Raw genomic sequence first — 27,991 nt, 5'->3', positions numbered from 1 at the left:
TGACATTTGATTTGAATGACATTAAATCTGCTCGTGTGACAGAGGTATCTGTGAATTTAGTTTCAATGACAGTATACAGGGACGTAAAATACCCATTTTTATTTTTTTATTGCATAATACAGTATCACAAACCTTAAAAATTGCACGTGTTGTAAAAAGACGCGTTATTGAAGGTGTAGGAATGTGTTACGTGGTTGAAGCTTTGCTCGATATAAAAGCTGCCCAAAAAGAGAGACGGTTGCACAGCAGCTCACGTGGGGTACACGAAAGTACCATTTGGGCAGCATTAATTATTGTTCGCGGTGCAAGACCCTATTTTATTTTCTTGCTAGTGCATTCTCAGGGTGTAGTCACTCTGTTGCACCTGAGAAATAGCATCAGTTTCTAAGGATCTCAAATTTTACCGTGACAAGAAGCCTATAAAATAAAAAATCGCACAGGGCCAATGGAGTGGCCTTAAAAGTATCAAAGAGGGTATATCACAATACATTACAACAGCAAAAAAGATGGATGCATGTGTATACAGGGTGGTGAACTGGCTACCACAAACTAGTTAACCGACAATCCATAAATGTGAAATGGTGCACAACTGCTGGCAACGATGGTGTTGCTAGCGGCCCAGATTCTGTGCAAGCCACCCTTGGCTGTTGGTGCAAAGCACTCTGGCTTGGTCCACTCCTTTGCCCACTTCGCTGGGTGGACATTACAGAGTGTAAGTTTATTCCTGCATGAAGTTATTGTGAAAGCACCTTTTGCTGTAGCTTCAGTGTGGTGCACATTAGGCCTAGCAATTGCTAGGCCTAGTGTCCTAAACCATCCTAGAGAAGCCGTATGCTTGGTTCGTCAACCAAAGCATCGATTTCAAGGCGCATTTGATCTCTACTTAATAACGGCAACGCAATCTCAGTAACAGTTCTTGCTGCATGAAAACGGCAGTTTATAGTGCATGGGCGGAAAGAAAACATTGGCTAAACGAGCCAACGGCCCCAGTGAAACGATTGGCATGAGCCAGCAGTGGCAACTACAATTTTAAAGCTCGAGGTCTGCTCTTTATACACTGGCACTCTCGCTGCTGCGAAGCCTTTGTCACCCTTAGAGGGAACCTTGGCTGAGCTCTTTCTGACCAGACATTCTCGTGTCTGAGAAGATGGTAGCAAGGCACGAGGACAACAAACATTTGGCACCACTAGTCTCGGCAATAACATCCTCGCAAGCACAATGCGGTGCTGATAGTGAAGGCCCTCATACCCATTTTTAACGCGATAAAGGCACTGCTGCACGGAAACGCTGGAATCGCCAGCGTTGCGAACCAAAAATTACTGCCATGGTTCTAGCAGATGGTACTAGTTAGCAGGTAATATGGCAGGATATTGAATGGTCAATGGGTTGTGCCGCGGAAATGGGTGGGTGAGATAGGAATCGAACCTTCTATGACTCTTGGGCAATAAGTAGACCACACTATTCCTAGGCCATGCAGATATGTCTGTACAGCTTGGTTAAAGCACCAGTTATCTATGTCAGGTGGTCTTTCACATAAATGGCTAGCTAACAACTGCACACCAGTTAATATGAGCAAGACAATAGAAACAAAGGGTTCGTGAATATGAGAGGGAACAGGAGAACACGAACAGAAGCCATCAACAGTGAACCCCCGCATTTTTTATACCTCCATGGCGAAATCTCGCGTGCGCAAGATCTGTTCGCGAAATTTGTTCTTGAGATATGTTCTCCTTGTCTAGCATTCCTGTCGCCTCTAGGGCAACGTAGAGGTCACGACGACGAACGACACCATACCGCCAATCTCACATTAGCAGGAGCACTTTAATGAACGCACACCAAGGAAAGGAAATTTCCACCGTGCGGCACGAGTCCAAGCCTTGCTAGCAAAAGCTACACAAGGGGCGCGCAATACACAGTCTGCAAAAGCAACACTCGGGCTTCTGCATCTCTGCAGTGTAGATTCTACAGTGCTCTCAGAATTTTTTTCTGTTTCTCCATCCTTCTGTCTGCAACAGCATCTCTGCATTTTCTCTAGCCCTACTTCTTTTCTTTCTCTTATCCTCGTCCATCTCTGTTCTCTAATCTTTCTGGCTGCCTTGGTCAGTGGCCTGGACGAACTTCATTGATGCGACAATTCGTGGCGTGCTCTATACAACAGCTCACACTGTGAAATACACACTCACTCTCAGAGCCACGGCAGCATATGCATTTATTATGTGAATGTGTCCACTGTGTGAGGGTTGCACAAGGTATCCATGAAAGCCACAAAATCGGAATTCTAATGTAATATCTTTTCATTGCAGTGTTGTACTTAAAAACAAAGTGCCTTATTGTGGCATCCATTGCATGTCATTTTCTAGTTTTTTCCAGACTTGATCCGGACTCCTTCCGGACTTTATAGGTCTTCTAGCCAGCACTCAATACTTAGCCCATAGAGGATTAGTATCCATGTTTCAAACTCTATTAAACTACCTTTAAGAAGAATGTTGATGCAGGTAAATGGTAAGTTCATGGCATAATTTCTGCATTGTATTAATATGTCCACCTAAAGATTCTTGTTGGTATCTATGTCCACCTAGAGATTCTTGTTAGTATCTGTAAGCCTTAGTTACAAACCTTATTGCATTTAGTGCACACTTATTACTTCAAAAGCTGTAGTGTGGAAACGCTGCTTGAAGTGCACGCGCAATGCACTCCATTCTGGCTAAGGCATTCAGCAAAATGAACACACGAATGAAAAGTCATGTTCAACACCTTCAGCAGCCATGTGTTCAAATTGTGAAATGTTGAGCCAATTGCTGAAAGCACAAACAAGGTAACAACACAAGGTGATAGCTATACATGCCTGATGTAGTGACCTTGGAAAATAATTTTTGGGTACAGTAAAAAAACAAGAAAAATAAACTGGCTGGCATCCAGCTCACCACCCTGTGTACACACACACTCCTAACCATGTCTGTGATGGCTAAACTATAAGTGTTAAAAGACAATGCACTAGTGCACACGTTAAAACAGGGATAAAATGGTAAAACCAGCGTACAGCAACCAAACCGTGGAAAGGGCGATGTGTCAATAGGTCACAGTAAGAAGTGACCATTCAGATAAAATCTCAAAGTAAACAGGCTGCACTCAATGTACAAGCAAGATGGAGAATGGAAGAGACGAATGCTTTCAGAGGTGGTGAGCGATCATCTTCAGAGGGATGACTTCATAAGCGGGCCAAGGAATCGATGGTAAGATTCATGCACCTGGAAGAAGAAAGAAAAACGATGCAAAAATTATGTGAAAGACTGCAGATATGCATCTATTAATGTCACCGAAGTTTCCTGCTGCACGCTTGTTTTCCTTTCCGCTAAAGTCTGACCAACTCCCCGAGATATTTACGCGACAATCTATAAGCGCAACCCTAGAAACACATCTGCTTGGCTCACAACAGATTAACTCCCAAAACTTCACACACTCTACTGCACATTACTGCACATTTACAGCAGAAAGACCAACTTCAGATCCGTCCACTTCAAAGGAGCACACATGCTTTCTCACACTAACCCAATAAATATAAAGCTTTAAATCCGCTGCATTCCTTAGCTGAAGTATTCAGTTTTAGACAATAGCTTGCAATGCTCGTTGCAGGTGTAATGTCGAGTACACAGGTGCCTCAATTAGAATAGCTTGCTTCTTTTTCATATTTCTTTTTTTTTTTTTTTTTTTTTTTGCAAGACACTTCCATGTTACTTGCTCAACTGTCTTTCACAGGCACAAAGTCCCTGTGAAAAACAGGGACTTTGGCTCCAGCAATGTTTAGCAAGAAAAAGTGGACTGAGAACCTAGGCTTCTAAAACTAGGTTACGCAGCAGAACCCTTCTACCATAGTAAATTTGCCTACGGTAGGGACGTGGGTGAAGTAAAGTGAAATTGTCATCCCATTTCATCTTCCGAAGACCACATGTTTTTTTCATCCATAGTAAGGACATCGTGGTACTAAACCTGCATGTTCCCGCATGACTCTAATGCACATTTCTTTACTGCCTCTGAAATCACTGATGCTACGGAACACAGAGTTCACATGATGCTTTTGTTTTTATATAGTGTAAAACACAACAATCGCATTATTTTGTGGCTTTTTTTATAGTATACTGCGCAAGCAGGGCACTTCTACGAGAGAGAAAAGCCCAAAACAGGCTAACGTAAAACTGGGGCAAGATAAGCAGAGCAGAATGAAAGATATTTCTAATCACTGCTATCCCAAACCAATGCTGCGACAAGCCGAATTACCATACAGCCTTCATATGCCTCAGAACCAAGCTATCAACAATTGATATAGTAAACATTTTTGCCAATCCGGGTAACTGTACTACATAATGGTTCCGCTTAGCTGGTGTTATCTACTGTGCGACATTAAGAGCCATCTAAATTTACCTGAGTCTTGTTGAGTGGGGCCTTGAGAGCACTCTCGTACATGCGCTCATAGACTCTGCCGTCGTAAGATCCAAGTGCACTGCACAGCACCATGTCGTGGTGGTCGAAGGCATCCACCAAGGCAACGGCATCTGGCCGAAGACTCTTGAGAAGCTCGGTTATGAGGCCAGAGATCTCCTCGAGGTTCTCCTCCCTCATGCCAGCCTGGGAATCAACAAAGGTATACAAAATTACCAAAGGAGATCCATTGATCGGTTTTGTCGCACAGCCAGTTCATAAAGAGGCCATATTGCATTCAAATGCACTGTTTCAAGGAATTGGAATAAATATGGTCACAAAAGTGGTCACAAAAGTAAATTAACTTCCCATAATGGGACGTTAGCCAGAAAGAGAGAAGGCCACTCAGAAGGCTACTTAAGCACTAACAGTTACAGCTAACAAATTTTCCAATTAGCCAAGGCTACTCAAAAAACTTTGTTCATTGTCACTCTGTCGCACAGTCTTCCATGCATACAATGTGAATAGGGTGAAGGTGAATTTCACGAATATAGATGTGCACCACAGCTTTCTGTAGATGCATTTCATATACTTTTGAGAACCTTGCCAATTGTTGGAATGCCAGTGAATTTCATTTCTGACTTCATTCATAGACTAAGCAGACTTGTGTGTACAGCAATCCATGGTTAAAATCTTTAATTTGCAAAGAAGTTATATTTCACTTTGAAACTCAGAAAACACAATAATTAGATATAGGCAGCTACCGTATTTGCTCGAATCTAAGCCGGCCGCGATTGCAAGCCAACCCCCCAAAACTCGTGAACCCGAAAAAAAAAAAAAAAAAAAAAAAAAAAAAAAAAAAACCTCGAATGCAAGCCGACAGAAAGAGACCACCCAGGACTAGAAAGACATTTATTCAATCAAATGAAGGCCAACTGATCACTCGTCGTCTTCCTCGCTGGAGGCTTCTTTATCACTGTCTTCCTCCCACAGCGCGCTGTCCTCAGTACCATACAGGGCGTTTGAAATGCAGCATTTACAGAATGAACGCACGATCATCTCCGCGGGAATATCTTCCCACGCTGCTGCAACCCATTTGGCCACTTGACTTAGCGATGCGCGTTTAATGCGACCTGTCGGAGTAAGTTTGTGGTCTTGTACTGTCAGCCAATCAGTGTAGTACTTGCGCACCCTAGATTTGAAGGGTTTGTTGATGGCAACATCGAGCGGCTGCAGCTGACTGGTCATGCCGCCAGGTATTACAGCTACATCTGTCTCACCTCGTGAGAGTGCAGCCTTCACGCCGTCCGTCAAGTGTCCGCTGTACGAGTCTAAGACCAGGAGGGAGTCCCGAACCAACAATGCCCCTGGTCGACGTTGCCACACAAGTCTAATCCATTCTTCGACCATTGCCGCAGTCATCCATCCGTTTTCGTGCACACGAACGATGACGTTTTTCGGGAACATTTCTTTCGCAGGAAGAGTCTTCCGCTTGAAGATGATGTACGGTGGCATCTTCCGTCCATCGGCAGTACAGCAAAGCATTACGGTTGAACGTTGCTTCTCGTAGCCCGCAGTACGCATTTTTACTTCTTTTGACCCCTTCTCTGCCACTGTGTACGCCATGGGCATATCGAAGTAAACTGGGGTCTGGTCGGCATTTCCAATTTGCCCAAGTGCGTACCCTTTTCAAGCCTCTTCTTTATGATGTACCGTTGAAAAGAAATTAATTTCTCTTCAAAATCTCCGGGCAGCTTCTGGCACACTGACGTTCGTCGCCGTAGGCTGAAACCAAACCGCTTCATAAACCTTTGAAGCCAGCCTCTGCTTGCCTTGAACGTAGTGCGCGGGATGCCTCGTGCTTTCGCGACCTCCCTTGCCTTCGCCTGAATAACTTCTGTAGTTACAGGAAGTGCTCCGGCCCTCTGCGTCTTAACAAACTTGGCGACTTCTTCTTCCACCACATGGTGACGGCCTCTGCGGGGTCCGGAAAATGCCATTCGGGTTGCAGCGCAGTTGAACAACTGGTCACGTTGTTTTCGCCAGCGGCGGATATTTGTTTCGTCCACGCCGTACTCTCGCTGCGCTTGAAGGTTGGACGAGCTTTCCGCCGCAAGCACAACTTTCCACCTGAAAGCAGCGGTATAATGACACCGCTTATTTGTAGGCGCCATCGCGTCGGGAAACGAAGTTCACGAATCGAAAGAACCACACGGAGAGTCCACGACACGCTAGCAATTGCAGTAGGCCTACCTACAGGCCAATGCTAGTCACCTGCGCAATACAGCAATGGCGATGGCGATTCTGCAGCCACATCCTCGAATCTAAGCCGACACATCAGTTTCGTATTCGGAATTTCAGTAAAAACTATCGGCTTAGATTCAAATAAATACGATAGCTATACATAGAAAACAGTTCCAAAATGGTATAATATGCAAACTATGCATTCAAGACCTTCACAAAGTGCTCCATAAAGCCGTAATAAGGAATCGGTAGAGCAGCCTCTTCTGGTCGTTGAGAGCATACGGAATATAGATACGTATGAAGAGAGTTTGGTCTTAAGTTGTTGAACGTGTGGTGACCATGAAAGGGACCTATCAAAGGTCACACCTAGAAATTTTTGATGGTTGACATACGGTATAGGAGTGCCAGCAACTTTCAGTACATAACGGGAGAGATCACGTCGTGAAAATGAAATTGCTGCGCACTTTTCTGGAGATATAACAAGACCTCGCTTGTTTAAAAATAATGCAATGGCAACTATTGCTTTTTGTAGCCGAGCATGCACAATGCGCCTGTTTCTTCCGGAGCACCATATGCAGATGTCATCTGCGTAGAGGGAGATTTGAACAGTAGGTGGCAAGGACCTGTCCAAAACAAGAAGAGATATATTGAAGAGGGTTGGACTTATAATCCCTCCCTGAGGAACGCCACGAGACACATGATGTAAGGACGTGTCACCTTGATCCGTTGACATGTAAATGGTCCTATCCCGAAGATAGTCAGAAAGCCAGTTATACATTCGCCCAGCAATGCCAATTGAACGCAAGGCTGAATGAATCGCCTCGTGCGTGACATTATCAAATGCTCCTTTAACGTCAAGAAAAACAGCAATAATTAGAGACCGCTCAGCTTTGCTGCGCCTGACACAGTTGGCAAGAGCAATAACATTATCAATACTGCTTCGGCCTTTTCGGAAGCCAGACATTGATGGAGGGTAAATTCCCCTATTCGTCAAGTCCCAGGTAAGGCGTGAATGAACCATTTTTTCCATCATTTTCCCAACACCCATCATTTTCCCAACACCCAACATTTTCCCATAGCCTCCCTGTTCTTCAAGGCCTCTCGCAGTCAAGCATTAAACTACTTGAAGCCATGCAGGCCAAAGCTTTGAGAGTGTGCCTTGGTCTTCCAAAAAACACTTCCACAGTGGGCACTCTGGCGGAGAGCAGACGTCTATCTGTAACCGTGCTGATACCGCAGGAGCTGCTTCGCGCCCAGCTGCGCTTTGCACGTGAACCTACCCACCCGTTTTCAGAGCAAAGCATGACATCACTCTCCAATCTACTGCCTGCGCAATATCAACGTGCAGTACTGTCATCTTTCCCACCATGGAGGTTTGCTTCATGGCAAATTTCGACAACTATACCTGGCATCAAAAGAAAAGCCCACACCCCAGGACCCGCACTTAAATACTTCGCCCTTGAGCACATCTGTGCACGCTACAGTCATCATTGCCACATCTATACTGATGGCTCTGTCACAGCTATTTCTTCATCCATCGGCGTGTGGATACCATCAATGCACACCAAAATCTCGGCAACACTCAGTCATCGCACTTCAGCTGTGGCTACTGAGTTAACAGCTCTGAGAGAAGCAATTATATATATTCTACAACAACGCCCTGCAGCATGGGTTATCTTCAGCGATTGTCGCGCTGCACTACAATTGCTTAAATCATCAAGAATTCAGGAAGAGCTCGTCATTGACATAAATAAGCTACACACAGAGGCCTATGACCTGAGTCACAGCATTGTGCTACAGTGGTTACCTGCTCACTGCGGCATCGCGGGCAACGACCTCGCAGACGCCGCTGCAAAAGAACTAAAAGATTCCACAAGGACAATTTCCATACCATTCTCACGAAGAGATTCAGCAAGACTTGTAGCAACTGAATCGTGGCGATTGCAACGCTCTCTGTGGTGTGACCCGAACCATCAATATCTACCTCTACACCGAATAGATCCCACTTGCGTCTTTCGAATTCCTCACAATTTGAACAGGTGGCATCGAAACTGTCTACACAGAATCCGCTTAAATGTGTCATACACAAACTACTTCCTACATAAAATAGGCATAGTGAGCAGGCCTCTGTGCTCTACATGTGATGTGTGTGAAAATTTTGAACATTTGGTAACCTCCTGTCAACGGTTTACTGCACATCGCAGGACACTGCGCAATAATTTAAGCTTACCTAAAGAAACAGCCTTGCGTCTTGAACATGTCCTGGGTCCTTGGTGCGACGGATCGTCTGCTGCGCGAGCTACCAAGGCCTTACTAACTTTTCTGAAGGAAACAGGGTTGATTAATACCCTTTAAAACTCATCTGTGTGTGATTATGTGCGTATGAAAGTTCACTTTTCTTAAGGACACAGGGTTGATCAATACCCTTTAAAACTCATCTGTGTGTGCTTATGTGCGTGTGAAAGTGTGCGACACCGATTTTCTTTTTTTTCTCATTTATTTCCCCTTCCCCTCCCACAATCTGTCACCCTCATCCCTCAACCCTCATCAGGAGTAGCATGCTAGGCTTACCACCAGGCAGACATCTCCTGTTGCCATTAAAATATATCTCTCTCTCTATGCATTCAAGAGGAGCTGAGCGAGCTGCCGATATCTCTTGCCACATTCAGCACCCATGAGTGCTTCCTATGTTTGTAAACGTGACTTTGGTCTATATTACACACGTGGCACTTGTATATAAAACGCCCTCTCTGTGGTGCTACAATGTAACTCATAGCAGCTTCCCGAGTTTCATAAAAAACTGCCTCACAATGTTTAGACAAGAAAAGCACAATCATTTGTTGCATCAGGCAGCATTGATGGAAGAAATGTTTGATAAAAATTCGTACCTTTGGTGTCAAGAAGTTGTACTTCACTCAAGAAAAAAAAAAAAGAAAGAAAAATGATATTTCAGTGAGCTATGAAAACATCGGGGTGCTCTGTATGCCTGTTCTGGAGATACTCTGCCTAAACCATTTCATTTATGCCCTCCTGAAGCCTGCTTCATCACCCTAAGAGAGAATCCGTTACAGTGAAACCTCGTTATAACGAACAGTTAAAGAATCGGAAAGTAGTTTCTATATCCACAAGTCGTAATATAACATTTCGTAGAAAATACATGCAAGGGCAGCAAAATTCAATCAGAGAAGGCACAGCAACTCAGAGGGTACTTGGGTCGCGTCCATTTATTTACGCGCAAAAGAATTGCGCTATCGCGGCCTGCTTTTTTGTGTTCATCGCGTTCCGTATCACGCCCTGTCCCACAGTTTGCAAACACTCAACAAGGGCAAACCCACTGCCCTCAATAGCACTGCAGTGGTGGCGCAGTAAATCCAATGCAGCAAGCGCTTCTTGTGAAGTCTGAATGTTCTCATTGTCTGCAAGGTCAGCCTGAACTTCGTCTGCGGGATGTTCAGATAATTCTGCAGCAATTTCGGCGTCTGTCAGTAAGCCGTGGTCGCTGTGATGTCGCCACCTACAGCCTTCTACAGTCATTGTTGCAGGCATGTTACCAACAAGACGCGAGAAGTCGTTCCAGGCTTTATCGAGCTCGCGGAGCTCTGCTTCTGCTTCGTTGGGATTGTCACCATTGTCAGTTGATGCACGGGCCTCCGCTGGAACGAAACGTGCGTGCCGAAAGCAGTTGGCAATCGTTCCGCCTTTCATGCTGTCCCATGCCGCTTAACATTTGGATTGCTCCCAGCAGGTCGATCTTCAAGTCCTGCTTCATACGAAGCCTCACGAGAAGAGTGCATATCAGTCGCCTCTTGTAAACCGCATTGAAGGCCCCGATTTTTATCTTGAGCTTGGTCTTTAACATTAGTGCTGCTCTTTTTTCTCACATTCACCGCCATCGTAGTACTATGCGCACCTGCACACCACACTCGACACGACCACCGACGCAGCCTCCACAGAACGCTAAGATGGCCAAGCCGATGCTAACACTGAAACGTAAAAGACGCAAAAGGGCAAAAGCAACATTCGATCGCGGTGCTGTCAGCAATTGTGAGATGCAAACGGTTTCTTTGGCTGTCAACTCTCAATGCCGACGTGGCATCTGTGGCGCTGTTAGCGTCTGCAAAGTAGTCCTGAACGTTAGCTGCGCCGCACAACACACTTGTAGTGCAACGAAGCCTGCCTCCTGCTATTAAAGTGTGGCAGTGCTTGGCATCGCGAAGCTTGCTATATTCGTTTTATGCCGCACCGCTTTCGCTATGGGAAGCTAAAAATACATGCGTTCGACAAAAATATTTGAAAAAGTTCAATATATTCAATAATTTGTTATATGTGTGTTCATTATATCGAGGTTTGACTGTACTTGCTTTGACCATGAACTGCCCATGCTCATTCCCCGTTCTCAATCTCAGACAGGACTATCACGCCCGGTCTCTTCCACAGCGTGCCGTGCTGAGTCCTCCGTTCAACTTTAGGCCCTTTCGTTATAGCCTCCACAATTCTACCCCACTGTGATGGAGACACAATAACAGAGCATAAATAATGCAGACGCTGGCTGTAAGTGCCACGAGAGGCTCACCACCAGGAAGAGTCCCGGCTGCTCGTAGATGCCATGCAGCAAGTAGAGGTGGCACACCCTCAGCAGCACATCCCTGAGCCGCTCAGAGATTGCGGCGTGCTCCACCCAGTCCAGGTAGTTCAAGCCCAGGTAGTAGTAGATGGTCGCCTGGTTGAGAGGTGTTTAAAAGAGAGCAGGAAATGACAAAGGGTCTCTCGATCACATGCACTTCCAACACGGAGACCCCACAATGAAGACCAAAATGATAAAAAAAATGCTCTGTTGCACAATGCGAGAACCTGGTGACAGCTGTTATGCTGTGCTAAGTGCGTGATGGAAACAATGTCAGAAAGCCTAAACAGCATTACACACAATAATCCTTCCCTCAGTCACATCATTGCACACAATAATCCCTCCCTCAGTCACAGTATTACACACAATAATCCCTCCCTCAGTCCTCCCCACTTCTACCCCCCTCACACTCTTTTGGTGTATGGACGACTACGTTGACGTAGCGGATCTGGGTTTGGTGCCATTAACAGCTTCCGCTGTAGAACAAAAGGAGGTGCTATAATAAAGCAGCCTGCCTGTTGTTTACCAATGGAACTCGTTGCATGACTTCCAAGCGCTCCATATTCTATCCAACAGTGTTATGAAAGGAGATAAGTGACCAGTTCCATGGTGGATGCACAGTTGAAGGCAGTGCTTTCACAGTGACAAGGAAGGGGTATAAGCTATCTTTCACAGCCCAGCACAGCCTTTGTTTCATTACCACCTCTGCTGTTTATGTTCACTCACTTAAGAACTGACCTTTAAAATAACAAAATTTTGTTACTATGCAGGTTTTCAGTCCATTTATGCAAACCTTGATGATGACAGAGTACACTACAGACTTGTAAAGAAAGAAGATTAAAGCTCAGTGGATTTGGTATGTCGGTGAGCAAGGAGACTTGTACAGCGTCCGACGTACACACTTCCGCATACAACCTTCCTCCTCACTCTGCCATGCTTTCAGAGTTTGTCGAGGGCTGCTGGAACTCTGCTACACGACCTAGCAGACACAGGAGTTTTTGAACTTATGGGAAAGCTGCACATATGCAAGGGAACCTACTCCCCTTCAACCAAGCTATTGAACATAGCAATCAAAGTAGCCGAACAGTTTCTCCAGAATTGGAATTCTTGACAGGAACGTGAAGTGCAAACCATGCTACACAGTATGTAGTCACATAATATTTGAACAGTGTTTCACATCACAGCATTGTGCACACACGCACCAGATGTAGGTGCTACCAAAATACTCGATGAATGCATAACAGGCAAAGTGCTTTACTCACTCTGGAGGCGATGATAAGGTCGACCTGGCTTTGATTCCATGCCACCTCTTGAGTTAGTCCCGTGCTAACCAGGCTCCTCACCTTCTTGTGAGCACGATGAACATGCCTGTGAGCAGTAAGAAAGAAATAAGATATAGAAAAGCACAGAATCAGACCGCACTGACATACAAAAAGAGCCATCACACTCGCAAAACAGCATGACATGTCATGAAGCAATGGTAATGCCACTCACTTGTATGCTGCCGCCCTGTAGAAAGGGATAAGCTGCCTAATGGCGGCATGGCCTTTCAGCTTGGCATTGAACGGGGGCACGTTCAGCGTGCTCGGTTCGAGCAAGAAGCGGAAGGCTGACTTGTTGGATGCCAGCTGCGGCTGGGCTAGGCACTTTAACATGTACCTGCATAGGCAAAAAAAAAAAAAAAAAAAAGAGCCAGCTCAGGTTTAGCCTGTTTCATATCACGGCAACATGCAAGGCGTTCCCATCAACTACGTGTAAGCAGCGCAATTCAACAACTAACTTTTAGTTTTTGTAACTTCCAGTCCACTAAGCACCATATCTTTTTAACTTCAACACAGCGAGCACGTTTGGTCACACTTTCGACGCGATGAAATTTCACTGTTGGCAGGAAATTAAGTTGCACTGTGAGCTCAGGTAGTTGACCAGCATGTTTGTATGTACTAATACTTTATAAAGCAAATGAGGTTGTCTTGAACCTTAATAAGGGTCAGTCCTGTTCAATTTTAACTATTGCACACTGAAACAAAATTCCCCGGCCTGTGGAAATTTGAAATTACCAAGTTTACTCAGTGTGAAATAATGTGAGTGAAACAACTGGAAGAAAAAGAATGAGGTGGAGTGCATTTGACAAATACCCTCTGATCATCAATAGTTGCTAACCAGTGTCCTTCAACAAGAGGGAAATAGATAACAGCTATATCTTACTGGTACACACCTATGGGGCAGAAACATGGAGGCTGACAGAAAGGGTTCAACTTCAACAGTGAGCTAAAGAAGAATGAAAGATGTAAGGTTAAAGAGACAGGAAGATAACACAGTAGGTCAGGTGGAACAAACACTAATTAAATGATATTGTAGTCAAACTCCACAAGAAATGGGCATGGGCTGGGCAGGCAGTGAAAAGGCAAGATAACTGATGACTGTCAAGGATACTGCAGACTGAATTCCACGGGAAGGCGAGAGCAGCAAGGGGCGGAAGAAAGTTAGGTGGACGAATGCGGTTAGAAAGTTAATGGGGACAGGGTGGCCACAGCTAGCACAGGACTGGGTTAAATGGAGAGGCCTCTCCCTTGCAGTGGGTGCAGTCAGGCTGATGATGATGGCTGTAGAGTGAATCTGAACTTACCGTGCAGCCTGGAGGTACATGACTGTGTTTTCACCTTCGTACGTGCAAGCAGCCACAGTCGTAGCGTAAAGTCTGGGAAGGCCACTGATGAGCAGGAACCCATGGCCACCGCAGGCTAGACGACAGGTCTCAATGCCCTTCGCTGCCATTTCCGAACAAAACGCCTTCAGCCCAGAGGAGATGGCATGAAGCTGAAAAGATCACGCAATGGCAACTTTTGCAGGCACCGGCCAGAGGTGAAAGTGAGCTCCATGACAATTCCATGCTCGATTCCATGACGGTTTTGGTAGAAACGCTGTAGAAAATTTTTATCAATTTTTCTATCAGTGCATGCGCCCATTTTTATGTAGTCTGATGCTGGAAACAATGAGCAGCGACCGCGATGATGACTGGTGGTCGGCAAAAAAGACGCACCGAAAACAAATGTAAATTGCACTCGCCAGACAGCTAATCAGACATTTTTTGCGTAGAGTGACGTCCTTTTCAGTTTCACACTCAATGCTGTTACGGCACAATAATGCACGCCTCGTTGACGAAAGTTTTAGTGGGCACTATCATCGATTCATTCACGGAAATCCAAATACTGTGGCGCTATTTAAGGGCAAAACCTGGAACCATGCCTCTCGCGGTGTGAAAGGAGGGGCTGTTTTTATTTAAGGATGCACTGGAGAGTGTGCAATGTATAATAAATGACTACCACTCCTAGAAGAAAAAAGAACAGCATGCAGTTGTGAAAATAAGCTACATTTTGCTGACATGTAGTCACATGGGATACTACAGTGAAAGTAATAGGGTTTCTCCACTGGATAGCGCCTCAGTTGTATTTATGCAATTTTCAATGGCAAATTAACATTGTAAAGCCTGCTTCTTTAATATTGTAGTGCTCAATCTGTACTATATGGGCCAAAATCTTTCCATCTCCACCATAATCTCATGACATATTTGGCCAGTGTTCTCTCCCTTTATGTCAAGCAGCATCTGCTGAAGGATTGAAGTCCTATCCCATTCTCTAATGAAGCCTACTTAGCACCACCTGTGACAGCCTCATTCTTACACAGTTCCTAGTCATTATATTGTTAGACCACAGGCACTATTTTTTTCAAGTGGCAATATAGTTTTCACAAAGTACTATGAAAATTTTCGTTGAATAACACAACTTGTATGCAAAATACCACTTGAAATAAAATTCGCGATTTGTGCCTCCTGAATTTAAAAAGATAAAACCCAAAAATGAAGGTCCTTACATATATGTAGTGGCATGAAAACAATAGAAAAACAATAGAAACACAATATAAAACCAAGGAAAATACACATCACTGGCACCAGGACTATCAATATGCACACTTTTTTTTTTTCGCCACTGTAATATCTGCATCAAGGGATACAGACACGTCCGAACACCGACTTGCGTCATGCACATACCTCGGGCAAGGCATGAAGGTTGCCCTGCTCGAGGTCCTGGTTGGCCTGCTTGTAGAGCTCCATGAGGTTGGCAAACATGCCCCTCAGGGCGTGGCATAGCCCCAGTAGCGGAAACAACTTGTACTGCTGCGCCTGGTAGTCCAGGATCTGGCACTCGCCCTGCCTGCACATGGAAGGAAGCAAAGGGGCCAAGTTCACTACATGCTTCACCATAGGGCCTCTTCGAATGGCTCAATTTGTTAACTCATGAAAATCTGGCACCACTTATGGAAAGCAGTGTCTTCCATAAAAATAACACGAGCTGCTAGCGACACTGGCTCTCTTCCTCTGAAAAACATGTCAATGAAAAGAAAAGCGGGCAAAAATATGTCAGCTGATCGACTGCAGTATGTCCTCAGTCATGGAGCAGTCTCTTCCTCTCACTGCTCGCATAATGCATACATGTAAGCTAGAAGATAGAAGAGGAGAAAGAAAACTACTAAGAGAGGGCTTGATTTGCTAGAATTGGTTAAGTTGGCTAGTTTTTTAGAATGGGAAACATTGGTCGGACCATGCTACTGCTGCTGCAAGCTGCTGGTTTCAATCATAAGAGTAATCACACTGGTTCATATTCCAAGTTTGGGTTGTTATCGAAAGTGTCGCTATCTCCCTGACCTCAAGTCATCTAGGCAATTGGTGGAAGCACCGGAACAGGATGTTGCCACTACAGAACCGTAAATGGTGGCAATATCTTGTTCCAGTGTTTCTTCTCATCAGATGACTCAAGGTCATCTCTGACGCTTTCGACAATGACCCAAACTCTGAATATGGACTCTGTTGTGATCCTTCGAAGTATGCCCATGCAAGACTTCCTAGAAGTCTTCACAGATGAGGACAAGATAAATATGTCAGTCCTGTGACAGTTTTCTTCAACAGTGAAGGTTCTGAAAAAGCTGTACATAGCTTTCATCTGCAGCTGTGTGGCTGTATTTATTCAAATGCTAAGCAATACAACTACTTTCCCAATGAAATCTACTACACCACAAGGGATTCTCCTATTCACACTGAACCAGAAAACTGAGAGGAAATCGCATTGAAGCCAAGACGACACAGGCTGGAGCATAAAAGATTGAGAGCTAAGGTTTCTTGCTGAATCCACATAAACAACACTGTTGGAGGTTCCTTATCCCTTGAAACCCTTACAAACATAATTACAGTAAGCATATTCTATAGTCAAACACCTCTACAAACACAATGAGCTGTATAATGAAGGATTTCTGGAGTCCTGGTCAAATTCCTATTTTTCACATATGATGGGAGTGCCTCTACAGCGAAGATCACTTCACTAAATTTGTCAGTACAAAGAAAGAATCTAGGCATCCCCAAGGGCTGATTTGTTCGTTTACAACTAAATGTTGTGACGAGCTAGCTAAAAAACAACAAAGCACACTGATGACCTCCATGCTCCATCTCAGGCGACCGCATTAAATAGCGAGATGCACTGGGCTGTAGGATACTGTAGGAAGCTGTAAGCCAACACTGATCCATATGGGAACTTCTCTCTGCATTAGGTAAGCTAATGTGCTCTGCGAAACAAGAATGTCAACGAGAAAGGCAATAGCAGCATTGGATGACCGTACGTGTCTTCCTACTGTGTCCTGTCCTTTTGCACTAACAAGATGAATTTTGAGACTGATCACTAACTAGCCCAACAATTAACGCTTTTAAGGATGCTCTACATCGTGCCAAAGTCAGCTGCAGTTGCACATTTCGAAGAACAAAGTGGTTTGGTTTGGTTTGGTTTATGGGGCTTAATACTTTCGTTACGCCGAGAAAATGGCAGTTTTTCACAGGTCTTCGAAGATATTTTTTTTACAGTACAAATAAAACTGCAGTACATGTTGCAGCATATAAAACTGCACATAATGGAATGCTCTTTACAAAAAGATAAGTTGCAAAAGTCATTGGAGAACACACAAAAAATTGAAAAATTGACATTTTTGTGGCGAGTTGATAAATATAAGATATCAAAGGTACAATATCTACAGATGTTCATTACAAAGAAAGTTTAGAATATAAATTTTGAAGATCGATGACCAAGGAACACTGTGAAAAAAAAACAAAAACAATCTGTACGGCGTTTTCAGCTACGTATAAAAAAAAAATACAGGTGCGAACAACCTCATTTCTCATGCCATGCAGAGAAGCACTTCCTGGTTTTCGAGAGGCACCAAACCAAAACTGCTGCAAACTGACTGTATAGGCCGAGTATACATGCTGGACATGTGGCGGACCTTCAGGAAAGTGTTTTTGTGGTATAAAACCACCCAGACTAAGAGTCACAGCTCACTAGTGAATAGCTGATGCCATTTTTAGGTAATTATCTCCACTCCACGCTGTCATATAACATAGCTGACCCTATGATTCGATATTTGACTTGCTGGAAGTCGTTTGATCACAAAAATTTGATCTTAATGCTGCATTACCACAAGTGGTAGGTTTTGTTTTTATTTTCAAGTGCGGCCGCCACGACCCCTTTTGCAATAACACAAGAACATTTGTTCTCAAAAAGGTCGATCAAAAATCAGAACGTCGCCAGGGCTGGAAAATTTACACTGGTTCTACAAGTGCAGTGCCTACACTAACCACTGGGTGGCAGTAGGTGCATGAGAAACGATTCCAACATGTCAAAATTGGCGATATAAAGCATCGATCAATTTGAATAGGCGTGGTAACAAAAGAGTAATGTCCTGAAGCGACAGGCTATGAGAAATGGTGTAGTGGAGGGCTCCGGAAATTTTTATCACCTGCAGTTCTTTAACGCATAATGACATAGCACAGCACACAGGCGCCTTGCTTATCGGAAAAAGAGTCCAGAAGACAATTATTTATCCCTTAAATTCACACTAAATAAAGGTATCCTTTTCCTGAACAAGCTCAGCTTGCTCTACTGCACGCAATACGGTGCACCACCATAACAGCAATGTGGCCAGTATAAAAAAGTACTCTGGAGCTCTCCAGCACTTTATGATAATGGAGTTTTACTGTATATAATGTAACTATTTACAGGTGCAATAATACAAACAGGTGAACGACTGCTCACTATGGTCACACACATATGCGCATCAAGTGTCTTGACAAGTGTATTTTACTTTCTTTTGCAATTCTTTTTTTAAAATTCTTCACTCAGCTTAGCTACACGATATTTTCCAACAACTAACTAAAATGCTACTCTGTCAGCAACAGTGAAGTACATTGCTCCAAACATCGCTACAGGACACCTAGGACACAGGCAAAACTCACAATGTGAACAAACGTCGCGGGTTTCCACAAATCCAAGCAAACGCAGCTTCCCAGAAGCATAATGCTGGTCATCGGTCTGTCTGATAGTCTTAAAAAACTCTACTAGCAATGGTGCCCATTTCACAAGATTCTCCAATGGTTTCTAAGACAGACAGAACAGAGATGATAAATGATTCCAACCTAGCACTCAACTAATCTAGTGATTCAATTAAAGTTGCAAGTAACCAATGGTTACAATGGAGGCCCAGATGTTGCCCAAGGCAGCACCTACCCTGGCGTAATCTCCGACTGCCTCCGCACCGCGCTGTATCGCACAGCGATTGTGCATGCACGGGCAATGTTGAATGCAAACATATCCAAGAGCAGCACTCGCACAAACACCATGGTGCCATAGTTGAGCTTGTCACTGGCAGGTTTGACGTAGTCACCTTCTTTCGTCACCTGGTGGCAAAATAGAAAGCAGGGTCCCCTCAACGACCAGCAAACACGGTCACAAGAAAACACATCTCACAAGCAATAGATGTATGGAACAACTGAAGCTTCGTTACATGAATTAAAATAATTACTTTCATAGCACCGACTGCAGGGCAAGGGCCTCTCCCATATCACTACAATTAACCCAGTCCTGTGCCAGCTGCATCCACTTGACCCCCACAAACTTCCTAACCTCATCCTCCCACCTAACTTTCTGACATAGTGTGAGTTCTTTAGGATGGTTCCACACCTAGTTAATAACTGCCAAGTGTTTCAGGGAATGCTTCGGTTAGTAGTATCTCATTTGGGCACCTTTTGCATGACTCAGCAGCTATTTTGAAAAGTATACTAAAGTTACCGCCGTTACCTTTGCATGACTCAGCAGCTATTTTGAAAAGTACACTAAAGTTACCGACATTACCTTTGCATGACTTAGCAGCTTATTTGAAAAGCGCACTAAAGTTACCGCCATTACCCATCATATCAATAGGTTTCTACATTATATTGGCAGGATTTCAGGCCAAATGTGCTGCAAAGAGGTGGCATGAATGCTTTGATCAATAGCATGACCAACTAGCGGATCTAAAGCGACTGCTCTCTAGCTAAACAACTGTATGAGCAAAATTTGAAGTATTTGACATGGAATTGTAGACATATTTTAAAGCTCTATTAAATAATTTTTTTATACTAAGCATATCTTTGAAAATTTGTGCAGATATCTTTTGAACCTTGATGCTACCAATAAAATCTGATAAGACATTACTCTAAAAAAAGTGTTTAATATGCTCCACTTTGATGTGCTGTATTCAGTTTTAAATCTATTATTTCTTGAGTGCAACAATTTCAAGAAAGCCTACAAAATACAGACATTGCATCAGTGGTACGGAAAGATTCAACTTGACGGTGCCAATTGAATGTCATGCTAACTAAACTAATCAACTTAAGCATTGTTCTCCCCTGCAACAACAGGGTCTCTAGCAAACCACCATTTTCAAAATCCCCGACTTTTGCAGATTTTCTCTGATTATTTCAGTTTAAATTCCTTGACGAGAGAAGAGGCTCAAAAATGTAACTGCTGATGATAATGAGCACAGACGAATAATTTACAACAAAAAGCTATTTATTAATAATATTCTGCAATTTAATGTAGTTAAAAGTATTAATGGCAGTATTAATTAGTATTAATGGCAGTTAAGAACATCAAACGTTTACTGAAAATTAAAAGCGTACTAGTGCCAGCCTCAGAACAAGCAACAAGGACCTTACAAGTGAGCCCCTCCACACCGCAAACAGCCAAGGCAATCCAATGCAATATGGCTGCACGCGTGTGCTTAGCAGCACAGTTCGCCGATTGCTTCTGCTCGCTGCCGGCGTGGTTATCCCTGCTTTTTGTTGCTTACTACACTCATGCAGCGCTCCTGCATATTTTGTTGAGTACCCGCTTTACGTGCGTACTGGTTCTTCTATTGTGGCAGCTCAGTCACGTGTTGGCATCACAGTAATATATCGCGCCTCGCCTTGTGGAGCGACCGCCGTGCCAGCCGCTGGCTAGCAAAACAAAACAAAACAAAAAAAAAACAAAACAAACATGAACAACATACTTGCTTTGCGCCAGCTTAAAACGAAAATGCGCTGTAGAATATATCGTGCCATTTTTCCTGACTTGGTGAAATTTTTGATGGCTTCCCTGACATTTCACTGATTTTTCCCGGTGCATAAAATCTCCCTGACAATTCCCAGTTGTCAGACACCCTGAACAGCAGTGAAAATATTTTCTCATTTACTGAGGGTTAACGCATCACTGAAACTTGCACCATTGCCGCTGTTTATTTTAGCTTCACTCATTACATTTGAAGAAAGAAATCTGATCAAATAACATTTTAGATGTAAGGCTGAAGAAATTAATTATATCTACAGTGACATTTCTATGCTCCTACATAGTGTGACTATGAAATCTGCAGTGTGCAGAACGTCATCACAAACCCCCTGTCTTCATTATTAAGCTAGTGCAGAAGACTATAATAAAAACACTGTAAGAAAAGCACAGGTGACTTTACCTGTGCATTCTTCATCAGCATGTTTTCCCTTGGAATGCGAACGTTGTCCAATTTGAGAAAACCGTTGTCGGCAGCCCTCATTCCCATTTTTGGTCCGATTTCGCCGACCGTGATGCCTGCAGCAAAAGAATTTAAGAGAAGGAAAAAAAAATGTAAAAATGCCTATCGTATTCAAAACGCAAGAGGCTTACAGGGACCCTGGAATGATTTGGATGATCATATTCTAATGCAAAGAATTTGTAGAGGCGATGCTTGTGAGCAAGTCCAAGTTAAAACTTTTCCACAGACCCTTTAACTTACAAAAAAATTTAATATTATTCTTCGTCATCAATTAGGGTAACATCTCATTATAAAACCCAAGCAACCCCTGTCCAGCTTAAGCAGAGTGAAGCTCCTCATTGGACATGCTTAAGTGATGGCATAAAGTGACGCCCTGCTTTCTTTATCTTGTTCTTCCATGTCACCTTGTCCTTAGTCGAGAGAGGAGCATTATTTCCGACTCGCAATATTTCTGGTGCTAGTGGAGCTAGCCTCAATACTTTTGCCATGTGGTGATGAGCAAAGGAAGACTGATCACTTGTGCTTTTTCCATCCTTAATAAGTTCTGTTGCATGATCGCTGTAATACCAAAGTGGAATTAATATTACGAGCGCAACAACATAGAGCAATCACCATTTCTCCACTAATCACACCGAGAAAAATACTGCGGAAATTAACGCTACAAGATGATATCACCTGTAGAGCATTTCCTTTCCTGGACACAGGTGAAGATTGTTGAGCAAGATGTTATATCTATTGCAGGACAAAGACCTCTCTCACCAACCTGCGACTAACTGTGATCAGTGCTTCCTAATCTAGCCCAGGTGATTCTCTGTCGCTCCCTACTAGAATTCCACCCATTATTATGTCAGGAAAACATCAGTTATCTGCTCTCCACATTACATGTCCTCCCCATGCCCACTGCCTCCTGTTGATTTCATATGGGATATTATTCATTCACTTTTGTTCCCTAATACACCATCCTCCTGACCTCAAGAGAGACCTGCAGACCAGTTAAACCCACCTCTCTGCTTCTATCCACACATGGCAATAATATTTCCATACAACAGTACTACGGCTTTCTGCAGCATTCTGTTTTGCCTCCATCGTGGTGGTATCAAAAGATTGGTAAATAGTTCTGGTGCAACTCGGGCTGCAAAAAATTGCGAAAGTAACGGAAACAAAATAAAAAAAAAAGACAGTATTGGAGCACTCACCTGGGAGAGGTGTGTGATCCTCCATGCTGCGGATCTGCACCATGAACGGGTGAATCCCGTAGCACTTGCCCTTGGTGTACAGCTGGGCTAGCACAATGGCATGGTTAGCTGTCTTTCCCACTGGCAGCAAGGAAAAAAAAAAGTCTGATGAGTGATCGGGCACTACTAACATAATAAGTAGAAGAATAAGTGGAGGACGGACAACTAAAAAGTGCTCACAACTTCCAGGCCACCATTTTATGGAGGACAGGTTGGGTGTGGTCAGGACAAACTCTTCCCGCTCCGGGTCATATGTGGCACGCGTTTCGAGTCCACGAATGAAGGTTCCTAAAAGAGAGAATTATAGACTCATAAGACTGTGTGTGGATCACACGCAAACACCTATACAGCAGTGCTTTCCCCGTCTCATAGCATATGCAAAAAGAAAATCTACGAAGGAACAGGTTTAAGGAAACCAAAGCACTGGCTTTATATGGAAGAATTTTCCTCGCTTAAAAAGGAATGCAGCAAAACAGCTTGTGGAACAATACAGGTTTGCAATGAAATATGCCATGCTTATTATTAAATAGAAAAACATCAGTTTGGAAGGAAAGCATTCCTTATCAATGTTTACATCAACAACTGCAGCTTGCATACAGCAGCTTCGTAGCTTAAGGCAAGGCTAAAGCTTTTTGTCAAATTATGTATATTGATAATGACCCATGCTACACATGACTTATCTTTAAAATGAGGGCAAAAGTCTCATAGGATTTCTAAGCATTATATTAGTTTCCATAAAAACAAAAAGCGGCCATGCACAGTGAATGCAAGTAACTAGCAGGATTTCTATGCATTACCTTAGTTTCCATAAAAAAAAAGTAGTAGTCATGCACAGTGAACACCAGTAATCACAAAGTGAACCTTATTTGTCCTCCATGCACAGATCAAGGAATGATAAGGAAGCATAATAACTTATTTACTAGTCAGTTTTAGTACCTGAGAGTTAACACCTGTGTGTTAACCGTTTGAAGCTTCGCTACCTCAAAAAAGCAGGCGACATGGACGAACACTGACTGGTTGTGTGATGTCACGAAATCATGTGATACAGCTGATTTGACAGGCACTACCAACTCCAGTTTCTTCTTTGAGATGGGAATCCACTGGGCCCTTGTATTGCGAGCCAGGCTTACACCCAAAGACCATGCAGGCACGTTCATATGGCCGTGGCCTTTAACACAACATGGTAGCTTGTGACAGTATGCCAAATGAGTGTGTGTAAAATAAGAGGCACAGATCAAAGGATTAGCAAATAAGTAAGCGAGTAGCATGCATGCCAACTAGAATCTGCAAGGGGAGCCGCAGAGGGGAATTACCCATTCTACCAGGTCGCACCTTTAAACATGGAGCTGAAGCGCCACAAAGATCCATAAAATATCCAAGGGTCTGTGTCAACTCAGTGAAATACTTGCATAGATGTCGCCTCGCACAACAATGAACCAATCAATAGGCCGTATGAATCTTACCAATCATCAGTGAATTTTTGCAGTACCACTTAAATGCCGCCATCTCCCTAATATGCTTTACTACTTTCAGACGCTCTAAAAAACGAGGCATCAAAATAAAAGGCTGACGAAAACTACACACACAGAATGTTTAAATGTGACATGTTGCTTTGATGATACAATAATAAAAACGTTATACTGTACGAGGTATTATAGCCATCAAATATGTTTGGAAAACCAGTATCAGTAAATGGAGAAATTATTTCGACATATAAGGCAAAATGACACACTCAAAAATGTTCATAATTGCCAGAATGAAGACTTGGCAAAATACTACAAAGCAGAAGAATGCTGAACTAGTTAGCAACACAAAAGTATGAACAGAAAGAACATTGGGAATAAGACTTGTACTGAGAACGTTTTTCTCAAGTTTCTGCTCTATATTTTGAGCTTGCACATTGACCTGAAGTATTTAGGTCAGGAGGTAGTGTATTCCTAGGTGCATGTTTCTCAAATTTATTCAAATTTTGAAGATGGTGGATTGTTCAACGCAAAAAGGGCATTACTTGCTTTTACAAGGGCGGAGATGTCAATTTTTTTTAATAGTGTGTTTTTCCATTAGTATAATAAGGGATAAAATAAGCAAGCAAACATGGATCACCACTCTGAATTCACCTGCTCTCTGCATATAGTTTACATGCGTCTCTTTCACAAGTTTTAGTTCTGGTTTCAGTCTGAAAGGTGGCAGCTAAGTTACAGGTAGGTACAAGTACACAATAATTGCAATAAAATCCCTGTTCTGCTTGTTTAATTCACTCCAACTCTTATGCTAACCTGCACTGGAAACTGAAATTACAGCAAGTGGACAAGCAGCTATTATACTGCAGTTTCTGCATGCGTCCACGCGATATACTTGTTGCGTCACGACCACCATTCGACAGCTGAAACTAAAAGTGAAAGTACATTAGAAACGCGATAAATCATTTACAGTGTGTCCATAAACTTCAGGCAGAATTCAGGAATTTTGCATGGTTACCTATGTGTTATGCATCGACACAAAGTAAGAACATACAACCAAAAATTTGTCCCTAGCAAGTTAGAAGCGAAGGCTTACCATGACCAAGCTCAGTCTGTGCATAGGATCCAATAATCTTCATGGTTAGGGCGTCGGAAAGCCACTTCGCCTGCTGTTCCTCATTGGCATGGCCCATGAGGGCAGGAACAAACATCACAAAATGGACGTGCACCGGTGTCGAATCATGCAGAATTGCATCAGCAACAGTCCTATGGGGGCGGGGGGGGGGGGGGGGGGAGAAGAAAAAGCAGAAATTAAAGGCAAAAGAAAATTAAATCATGCAGTTGTGTCTGAACATGAACTCATTTTAGCAAAGAACTGTAGCCAAATGTGCTGTTCTGCATTAAATAGACCTGGCCACACATGCAGCTACTAAGCGATGGCACAGAAGCTACAGCTGCACTTCACTGTGTCTCTGCATCTCTAGATACGAGCATCTCAGTTCATCAAGGCCATAATGCTGCATGTCAGGAAGTAAAATGTTGTAGACGTGAATAAATGACAACTATGATGCCAAGAAATGAACTATCAACTGTCATCTTTAAAAGGCACACACATTTTAACAGCTTGACAAGAACCACACAAAAAAGACGCTGACGAACTGCAGTTGGCCTGGCATTGATATGGTGCCGCACTCTAGGGACAGACACTAGTTTCACTCTTACTTTATCTGTTAGGGGAGGTAGAAAAGGGAAGAAAATAAACACGGGTGTCGATATTACAAGCCGGTTTCAGAAGAAATCACACGCATCAACACATTTTTCTCGCATGAAGCCTTGCAGTTAGGATGCACAGTCATTCACTTTAAAACGGTAATTACAAAGCCCTTTTCATATCAATGTTACAAATTTGAACTGAGTTGAGAAAGTTTTTAAGTGAAATTATGTCAACAAAAGATGGGCAGCTATTTTTCACAAAACAAAAAATGGTTTGCCTTACCCCCTGCGTCCTTCTAAGAATCTACCAAGAATCAAATGTTCTGATAGTAAAAGTGATACACTCCAAGCATGCAAACATTTGCAATGCACTAATGACTTCTAGTACTTCAAGTTCTAGGTGAACAGAGCATCAAAAAAGCTTGGTATATTGGTGCTATTTGAGGTTAAATGCCCCGGAGCTGCACATGGTCTTTCAGAAATACAAAGGCAATGGCCCTCGGATCTAATACTGACCACCTCGAGCTTTTTTTTTTTAATTTAAACCAACATTACACGGCACATGGAGCTTACTGCATCCTGACCTCGCAGAAACGCAGCAACCACAATCAGAGCCTGATTTTGTGACCTGATGCTGAATAGCAGAATATGTTCGCCACTGAGTTGCTGTACCGAGGGCAGATAGTTTGAGAAACAAAAACTGCTAAGCATTCAAAAAGCTCTCAACAGACATATCTTCTCCTTCAATCATAAGTTTACACTCATGTGCGTCATGCAAGGCACTACCATTGCATCAAGGGCAAATTTATGGATCGCTCTAGATGAGGGCAGTCCCATTTGAAAGTATTTCTTAGACATTGTTGCTCGAAAATAATGGGCTTCAGCATGGTTTTCCGATGTAAAATATTTGGCATACCTCCCCCTTCTGACTTCAATAAATCCGCCCTTGCCTCACACTGAAATTTCATATGAGGACAAGCACCTTCAAAGGTTACCATAATAATGCATTTTGAATTAGCCCTATATCAATCTGCATGCAGACACACTCACAAGATTTCCCTGGGGTCAGAGAGAACCATAGCCTTCTGGTAAATTCTGAGGCATTTTTGCAATGCGTCTGCATATGCCTCTGAATAGGTGAGGTAGCATTGTGGAACGTCAGTCTTGAACTCTGGGTCTTCATGAAAAAGTTTCTCTGGAAATCAGCAAAAGAACTGTTCTCTACAGTTTGCAAGCATAATTGGTTTTGACTTTGTGAATTCGTTTCGAAAAGGTAAGCAATATTAAAACAAGGAAAACAATTATTACAGCCTTACTTTGTTTCTGCTCCACAGGAAACAATAAGTAAGAAAAGATGGGAAGTGCAACGTTTCCAAACGGAAAACGCTAAACGCACGACGCTTATGCGCGGAATCACATGGCAACGCGATGCAGCCGTACAAGTTCTCTAGCGGCTTAGTAGTGCACGCGGTACGGACTGCAGGAAGAAAATATCATGTAGAACTTTTCGACAACAACATAGGCAAGCTATAAAAGCGACAAATGTGCCACGAAAGACTGCCACCACAAATTCGGCCGGCACGGTGCACTGAGCAATCCGGCGTTCAAGGAAAAACTTGCAGCTAGCGGCGTGGTGACCTTGTGGCCTTCGTTCTGGATGCGTAAATACTGGCGCTTGCAAGGCGCTTGACAAAAAAGAAAAATGAAATCTCTTATGCGCCGGCCACATCAGTGAAACCAAAGAAAACTACTCAAAAACAGCGGACGAAACTAAAACCCAGCCAACGACAGGAAACATCAACTAAAGTTCTGCAGTTAATTACGCCGCTAAGAGCTGGTGTCAGCGGGTAGGCGCAAGCTCAATCCGTCATATGGCTTATTCTTTTCGTCGTCATGGCCCGTTGTAACGATCATATGAAGAACACTCGGACGTAAACAGTAGAAAGATATCCGTACGTATCCGAAATTTCGTCGTCACGTCAAACTAGGCCACGTGTCCTTCAGCGTTATAAGCAGAAATGACACCGTTCAGGCCGTTCAGACTACTCACCGAGTTCTTTCCTGCGTTCGGTCTTTTCACTGCCACCATCCAAGAGGTGTGTCAACTCGCGAATATTGAAACTAGCAGCCGCTCTTTCGCGCTGCAGCTCTGGGTTGACGTTGCTCGAAGCCATCTTGGATACGACTGACGACGCGCTAGGGCGCTTTTGCGACGAGCGATGGCGCTCGCTCGTAGATGTGGTTCTTGTTTCGTTTTACTTTTTGCTGCGGTTGGTTCTCTTTCCCCATTGAGGCCAGCACGTAGCACGACACATGCACGGACATTTCGTCACGAACCCTCAAAGTGAAAGGGCAGTGTGCTCAGCTGGCAAAGAAGG

The 27,991-nt window shown here is 43.5% G+C and overlaps 1 protein-coding gene across 2 annotated transcripts; it reads right to left on the bottom strand.

The window, feature by feature from the left end:
* Nucleotides 1–74: 74 nt before the first annotated feature.
* On the bottom strand, nucleotides 75–27,900 carry ACOX1 (acyl-CoA oxidase 1). Of its 2 annotated transcripts, XR_014704661.1 has the most exons (15): nucleotides 27,664–27,900; nucleotides 26,664–26,808; nucleotides 24,997–25,166; nucleotides 22,621–22,728; nucleotides 22,402–22,521; nucleotides 21,146–21,261; nucleotides 18,886–19,055; nucleotides 15,333–15,495; nucleotides 13,911–14,101; nucleotides 12,779–12,943; nucleotides 12,547–12,652; nucleotides 11,234–11,380; nucleotides 4,420–4,623; nucleotides 2,576–3,248; nucleotides 75–2,545 (listed from the first exon to the last, which is right to left on the bottom strand). XR_014704661.1 is itself a non-coding variant. In XM_084591854.1 (14 exons), exons 1-14 carry the CDS (start codon nucleotides 27,785–27,787, stop codon nucleotides 3,195–3,197), a joined length of 1,983 nt encoding a protein of 660 aa, XP_084447980.1. In that variant the 5' UTR covers nucleotides 27,788–27,900; the 3' UTR covers nucleotides 75–3,194. The 2 variants fall into 2 exon arrangements, 1 of the variants encoding a protein (XP_084447980.1); XM_084591854.1 differs by having other exon boundaries at nucleotides 75–3,248.
* Between the last annotated feature and the right edge of the window lie 91 nt (nucleotides 27,901–27,991).

This window comes from Amblyomma maculatum, chromosome 1 (genome assembly GCF_055883805.1).
Source record: "Amblyomma maculatum isolate TAMU_Amacu chromosome 1, ASM5588380v1, whole genome shotgun sequence".
NCBI lineage: Eukaryota > Metazoa > Arthropoda > Arachnida > Ixodida > Ixodidae > Amblyomma > Amblyomma maculatum.
The sequence above is the reverse complement of the archived record's forward strand: the minus strand, read 5'-3'. Positions and strand labels throughout refer to the sequence as shown.